General features: G+C 38.0%; 1 protein-coding gene across 4 annotated transcripts; it reads left to right on the plus strand.

Annotated features, from left to right (window-relative positions):
* The first annotated feature begins 1,836 nt into the window (after positions 1 to 1,836).
* LOC133881793 (protein TRIGALACTOSYLDIACYLGLYCEROL 1, chloroplastic) lies at positions 1,837 to 6,720 on the plus strand. Of its 4 annotated transcripts, XM_062320852.1 has the most exons (6): positions 1,853 to 1,979; positions 2,176 to 2,222; positions 2,429 to 2,603; positions 4,519 to 5,019; positions 5,185 to 5,399; positions 5,548 to 6,720. In XM_062320852.1, the coding sequence occupies exons 5-6, from the start codon at positions 5,353 to 5,355 to the stop codon at positions 6,563 to 6,565; spliced, it is 1,065 nt and encodes a 354-aa protein (XP_062176836.1). In that variant the 5' UTR covers positions 1,853 to 1,979; positions 2,176 to 2,222; positions 2,429 to 2,603; positions 4,519 to 5,019; positions 5,185 to 5,352; the 3' UTR covers positions 6,566 to 6,720. The 4 variants fall into 4 exon arrangements, with proteins under 4 accessions (XP_062176821.1, XP_062176836.1, XP_062176828.1 ...); XM_062320844.1 differs by lacking the exon at positions 4,519 to 5,019 and having other exon boundaries at positions 2,176 to 2,232; XM_062320830.1 differs by lacking the exon at positions 4,519 to 5,019.
* Positions 6,721 to 7,539: the final 819 nt, after the last annotated feature.

Below are 7,539 nucleotides of genomic sequence, written 5' to 3' on the forward strand. Positions count from 1 at the left end.
GCAGACTGAATTGGTGGATACCTAAGAGATAATTTATATGAATTATCAATTTCTTTTAAGGCCCATGAAGGAACATGCAACTTTATATCATTTATGACTGTAATTGGTTAAAACTAACAGTGCCATTTCTTGCCTTGAAATTTTCTGTGCACAAATCGCCATTTGTTTGTGAACATGTTGACAAATAGAAAAGAAGAGCACATTTTCCATGGTATGGTATGTAATATTGTACAGAGAATGAATGGAATATATACGAGGCAGAAAAGTTACTAAGAGGAGCACATAAGGTACTCAAAAAGGGATTTAGGTTAGCAGAAGGTGGTGGCCATGGTGGTGCAGGAGAGAGGCTGTGGCGAGGAAGATCCTGATAACTCTTTTGTGTTTCTGGGTTTAAGCGACGGGCTGCATCTTAGTCACCAAACTCGTTGTGAGAAAAAATATTATATTGTCTGCATAAGTGTTTCTAAATTAAATGGATGCCGAATATGAATGTCACTGTATGCCTCTTCCATGGCTTAGTTAACCGCATTAACTCTTTAGCATCATGTGGTGTAGATTTGGATTTGGTTTACTAATGTCTACTCTTGTCATGTAATCACACTAGTTACAGTTTAATCTTTGGATTTGGTTTAAAGTCTTTTCTGCAGAAGGTGGAAGTTGAATGCTGTGAGAAGAGCCTGCTGCTTGTACAAGTGTTTGGTTGTTGGTTGGGCTTGTTTTTTTTCTTTGAGTTGCTTTAGAATGTGGTTTCTATGCCCTTTTGTCTCCCTAAATTTGATGTGGCTCTTAAAATCATTATTGAATTTATGATAAACCACTATTAAATTTTGATCCAATTGTGATTTTAAGAGACATCAATTTTAGAAGGACAAAAGTAGGATACAAGGATAATATGTAGCATTACTCGGTTTCTATAGCAGGGAAGGATGCAAGTCGTGTGGAGATTTTGACATTCTTTGGCTTGTTGACAGTTATTGTTTGTAAGCGTGTTTTGTTTGATGTGAAGTTTTTGGTATGATACTGTTTTGCAGTATCATCGTGTTTCAGTTGTTTTGCTCGAGAGTTGTAATTATGTTGTTTCTTTAATGGAGAACTTATTCAAGAAAAAAAAAAAAAAAAAAAAGATTTGGGTTCCTTGAACGCCATGTTTGGGCACCTTGTGAAAGAAATGTTCAAATGAAGGTGAAAGAGTTTTTAATTTGCAGATATCGCTTCCTCAAATAGTCGGGGAGAATCACAACTCCAACTCTGTAATAATATGATCAAACATGAATTCGTGATAATTAAAAAGAAACCTTCCTACATGAGAATGGCTTTTGCAAATTTTCTCTTGTGGAAGTAGATTAATTAACGACAACAGAAAAATCATTTCGAGGAAGGGACAAAACTTTGGCAGTTACAATCGATAAATATAAACAGTTACTCAATGAGTGGTCGCAAATCAAAATTTGTGAAACTAGCCCAAAAAAAAAAAAAAAAAAAAAAAAAAAAAAAAAAAACTCCAAAAACAAACAAGAAAAAAAATCAACCAATAACAATGGTATGGGTATGGAGTAGCAAATCAACGATAATTATAAAAATAAAAGGATTTGAAACTCATTCAAGTCTATCCAAGAGTAAGACATATTTTCGTATGTGAGAAAATCAAAACAGCATAGAATTGGTTTGAATCTAAAACTAAAAGAGAATTGTTGCAAAAAAAAAAATAAGTAAAAGAGGAAAAATGCTGGGTTTTTTTTTTTTTTTTTTTTTTTTTTTTTTTTTTTTTTTTCTGAAATAAATTTATAAAAGCACAAACCTTTTATGTGAACTCTAAAAACCTCCGCCTTAAATAAAAAAAAAAAATTAAAAAAAAAGAAAGAAAAACCTCCATACTATATCGCCTGTATAACGCAGGTCCAGACTCCAAAAAGTCGTTTCTTCTTCTTCCTTTTATCTCCTTCCAGTGGGAGGGTTCACGGACGATGTCGGTGTTTCAGGTACGTAGTTAAATCACTTTTATCTGCGCGTCTCTCTTCATATGCTTGGTCTGAGAAATTTAAAGTTTATGGAAATTGGTTGGTCTTAATTTTGGGACTATTTCTCAGAAATTGGAAGCTCTTATTCTGGAAATTTTTTTTATCAAGTATCACGGATTTGATGGTTTTTCTTTACCTTTTTTGTACGTTGCCTCAGAACTTGAAATAGAACGGAAACAATCTTTACGGCTGCTGGCTGTTACGGTATGTTTGGGTAATGGAAAACTAAATCGTATGTTTATAATCTCTTTAGAAAATTTTGGTCACGACAGCTCATGGGTTTGATTTATTTTATTTTATTTTATTTTTGAAATTATCTTTCATTGTCTGCATTTATTTTGTTTCCTCTATATCTAAAATTTTATTAGTTTGTCGCTTACTGAAATTTATCTTGTTTTTATTATTTGCAGTTTGGGGAAAATGTATTGGTAGACGAAAAACAAAGTGAGAGTGAGAGAGACGCTGGTTTTGTTGAGGTATAAAGTTAGAGAAAGAAAAAGACAAGGGGCCGGATTGGTCTCTCATTTTTACCAGCAAAGACTTTAGCTAGCGGCATCATCAGTGACCGGACAATCGACCTCAAAGGTCTCCCTCTCTCTCACTCTCTCTCTCTCTTTTTTCTTGAAAAACTGAAATTTTTCAGAATTTCCTTCATTTTTGTCACTTGGGTTTCTTAGTTTCAGTTTTATAGCATCCGCTGAGGAAAGGAAATGAGGATTAATCTTGTGGCGTTTGGGTGGTTGGTTCATGGCGTGTGTGTGTGTCATTAGTTGGTGCTTTATATGCAGAATGGTGTTGAGAGTCAGTCAACAGTTTACTGCTTCATTGTCCTTTAGGTTGTAAGTTATGGAGTTAACTGTTCTGAACATATTATGGGAGTTGGGAGGGATGGTTGGAAGCAGGAACATCCGAACAGGAGTGGTAGTGTTTTGTGGAAACCTGTACCTTAATTGTTTTGGGGCATTTGCAAGAGTATAATAATAGCACCTCAAGATTGTGTATGTGTTTATTTTTTTCTTGGTTGTTGGTGCACACTCTTTTTCCTGGGTTACGGCTTCTTTTACACTATCCAGGTTCTATGGGCTTCGCATATTTCATTTTACTAAATTACTTAAAACAATGTAATTATTTTCAGATGCCATCTTCTTCAGGATTTTTTAACTAGTGACTTTTTATGGAATCATATCCTATTATGTATTAGGTCTTTAAGCCCATGAGCTCTCTCAAATGATACCACCTCACCATATAAGAATAGAGCGGAGGGTGATATTTTGTGACCAAACACTTCAAGTACAATTCACTCCAGTAAAAACTGGAAACACTCCCAACAGCAGGGAACAACACAAATCCTGTAGCTACACAGATATGCCATTATCTACAAAACAGGAAACAACACCGACTATAGGGAGAAAACAAAGTACATCAAGCACATAACTACAACTTCCATATTTGAACAAGTCTAACAGACATAGCAGACTGCTCAAAATTCCTCCTAAACATGATTATACTCCTTACTTCCCACTGAATTTGAGCTACAAGCCTACAAGAGCTTCTTCCGTCCGTGGAGTGTTCCCATGACATAAGTCATTCCTCAATCTCCACAAATGATACACAACAGCTGCCAAACAAAGTTTACAGAGTAAAACCTGCAAACTACGGCCTTTCAGCTTACAGGACCAGCTGATTGACAAGAGAATTTAGCTGGTTTGCACTAATTTATGCACAAAGGTTTGGGGTAATGACAGTTTTATGAAAAATCATTACAGAGTCTTCAATGCTTTGAGTCCAAGAACTTGATGATTCATAGGCACCAAAATAGTAATAAGGTGGTTGGGGGGTTTATTGAGTTTTTGCCATTTTTCTGATTTTTTCCTTTTATTCTGGATTTTTTTCATTATGCATTGTTACATAAACCCATCTCAGAGGTATCCATTATATACTCTATTTCTCAGATTAAGAGGTGCAAATTGGCATGAAAGCTGGTTCAGTGGAGTATTGAATGATGCATCCAAATCATTCATGCTTAGAAAAGAATGCAATAACACCGTCCAATCTAACTATTACAAGTTTCCTTCATGTCCCAAACGCAGTGAATTTTAAATCTCAATGGTTCAACAACATTTATATTTCATTTAATGAGTGTTGTGGGATGATGATATAAATGTGCAAAATTTGCTGATAAGGTTCTTTGTGCTAATTTGATAAGAAAGATAGATGGAGAAAAATTTTCAGGAATGTTTCTTTGATATATTTGGCAAATTTCTTTTATCTCAGATTTGAAAATTCGTAACTCCAATTTGACACCTACTGTGGATACCATGTTTTGCATCTAGTGACAGAATTTCAGTATCATGCTGCTACTGCTCACCAGATTCGATAAATAATACCTCTATGCTTGTTACTATTGTGTTTCGGATGATGTAGATATAGACATATAGTGCCAGTTGATAAATCTTGAATAAATCCTAACTTTTTTAGAGTGTGCATTCCTGAATAGAAGAGATGAAGACATGAAAATTAAGTGCCCTTCTGTTGACTACAATAATAGATGCAGAAAGACTTGGCTTGAGATCAAAAGACACGCCATGCAGTTTGTTTGGTATTCTCTTATTGGTTTATTTTGAACTTGGGATGTATCAAACCCCACCCGACTCCTAGCATTATAATTGACATCACAGCAAGAGCCCTCTTTCTTCCCTGCCAGAGGGCCGTCAGAAAATGGAGACCCAACTGTGGCTTCAAGAAAGACCAGAGCTTTGCTCAGCTCCCCAAAAACACGACTCCAACCCCGCCCATCACAGCCTTTGGGAATCAGAATCAGCCCTCTCCAGCCATCCACGGCGTAAACCGCAACCTCCAAGAACCAACCGGACCTATTCTCTCCTCTCCGAATGATGGTTGCCTTAGGCTCCTCCCTAAAGGATTTGACGAAATCCTCAACCCCATGCCGCAATTATTTAGAAACAATTTACTGAGAACGTTCCAAGATGCTCTCAACTAGGTGCTGGTTTACTACAATTCTTAACTGACTAATTAGACCACTTGTATCTCACGGACTCTTTATTTCATTGATAGTTTCTTTCAATTTAAAGACTAAGTCTGTAATCATTTTTGTTTACTCTGTCTTGCCATTCCTGATTTGTTACAATTTTGTTGGTATACACAGGTTTTACCTTCAATTGAGTCTCAGTGCTCTTTTGGCTACAGTAGTTTTAAGGGAACCCATTCCATGTGATCGTATTGGGTTCTCTAATTGATTGTGACACAGATTCCAGACACTTTATCCTCTCCCTGGCTGAAGTCAGATTATTTCTTATTAACAAAGAAACAAACTATGCAAACAGCTTCACATTTTCATTCGTTCTTGTGCTTCTCTAACAGGTCACTCTCTCTCTCTCTCTCTCTCTCTGTCTGTCTGTCTGTCTGTCTGTCTCTCTGTCTCTCTCTGTCTTTTTTTTTTTGTATGCACGCTTGCATATGCTGAACCTTCATGCCTGTCAACTTTTGATTGAAGTTTTTAAACTTGCAGAAGAAACACCATAAAACCAGATGGCTGGATGAAAATGCAAACCCCTCATTTAAAAAAGCTTTCTAGAGAACTTCACTATGCAGGAAGACCTCGGACACATAAATCTCTCATGACTGTGCCGCTGACCAGATTGTGTGCAATTGCCAATACTGATGATGGTTCCCCACCTGCCCCTGTGTTACAAGAATATACAAATACAAACCATGTACCCAATTCGGAAGCAGAAACCTTTCTCGGTAAATGGTCACCACCTAGGTATCTGTGGAGGGGATTGTCAGTTCTTATCCTGGCAGGACAGGTTATTATCAGGACTCTGAAGGGAAAAGTCCACTGGAGGAATACTCTACAGCAGCTGGAGAGAGTTGGGCCAAGATCAGTGGGGGTCTGTCTTCTAACATCTGCTTTTGTTGGGATGGCTTTCACGATCCAGTTTGTTAGAGAATTCACCAGATTGGGATTAAACAGATCTGTTGGTGGGGTATTAGCTCTGGCTTTCGCAAGGGAGCTGAGTCCCGTTGTTACATCAATTGTTGTTGCTGGACGTATTGGAAGTGCATATGCAGCAGAGTTAGGAACAATGCAGGTTTCTGAGCAAACTGACACATTGAGAGTTCTTGGGGCAGACCCTGTTGATTATCTTGTGACACCTAGGGTGATTGCCTCCTGTATTGCTTTACCATTTTTGACTCTGATGTGTTTCACACTGGGGATGGCATCCAGTGCCCTCTTGGCTGATAGTGTTTATGGGATTAGCATTAACATCATCTTAGATTCTGCTCAAAGAGCACTTAAATCTTGGGACATAATTAGTGCGATGATAAAGTCACAGGTTTTTGGTGCAATTATATCTGTTGTGAGCTGTGCATGGGGAGTTACCACTATGGGAGGTGCTAAAGGTGTTGGGGAGTCTACAACTTCGGCTGTGGTTATCTCACTTGTTGGTATTTTTATTGCTGACTTTGCACTCTCTTATTGCTTCTTCCAAGGAGCTGGAGATTCACTGAAGAATTGCATATAAACAGTTTTGTTAGTGTGAGTCTGTGAGTTGTTCATTTGGAGTTTCTCTGTTGTTATTAGTTTTTTCATATTGCCTACACATTGCATAAGCAAAAGACGCATTATGTATTATAGTTGCTAATTCATGATTTCTGGTCGTTCACAGTTTTTTGTTAATTTTAAGTGTGGAGTAATTAGAGAACTCGTCCTATACCTCTTGCTCCATTACCAAATTCTGCTCTGTTTGTCAATACTGCTGTTGCAGTGCTACTGTTCATTCGCATTCATAGCATTGGGTGAGAGATTAAACTATCCACATAGGTCTTGATATCAACAGAATCACAAGGAAGAAGCTCACCACCATGAATTGCCAGAACTGTTGACTCTGAATCATTTGTTGCTGATATGGAACGGAATCTTCACTAATTTGGTCCTAGAGTTTCTGACTCCATCTCCCTTCATTATCCACACGGCAGTGTGGCTCCCACAACATTGGATATGGTGACGAACCAAACAAAGGGATCCTCGTACAACCACCAACTGTAGAAAGAAATCCAAATTCGATACTCGATAGACTGAAACTACCATCATCATAGTTAGGCTGTGGCCCCTCTTGGTATGTCTCCTTGGATAAATCAAAAGCAACGACATTCCAAAGGGTACCTTCAGGGCCGTGTTCACGCACAACCACCCAATACAGAGCACCATTGGCAAATACTCTTAAGCAGAAAGAGGCCGACGATAAGGGAAGTTTTGAATTCCTCACCATTGGCGAATTGCGAGGGTTGGGAACAGTGCTTGCGTGGGAACTTTGTTGACAATGATCCGATGATGGGTTAAGTTGGGTCGGTGTGCGACAAATGAAGTTGCTTCTTAAAGAACCACCGCAAGTGTCTTGGGATAGCTGGGCTACCTCCGTTTGGCCTCCCAGGCCAAACCACCCCATAGCCTTTAGGGTTGGTTCGGCTACTCTCAAAGGTCAAAAGAAAAAAAGAA

This window comes from Alnus glutinosa, chromosome 1 (assembly GCF_958979055.1).
Source record: "Alnus glutinosa chromosome 1, dhAlnGlut1.1, whole genome shotgun sequence".
Classification (NCBI taxonomy): domain Eukaryota; kingdom Viridiplantae; phylum Streptophyta; class Magnoliopsida; order Fagales; family Betulaceae; genus Alnus; species Alnus glutinosa.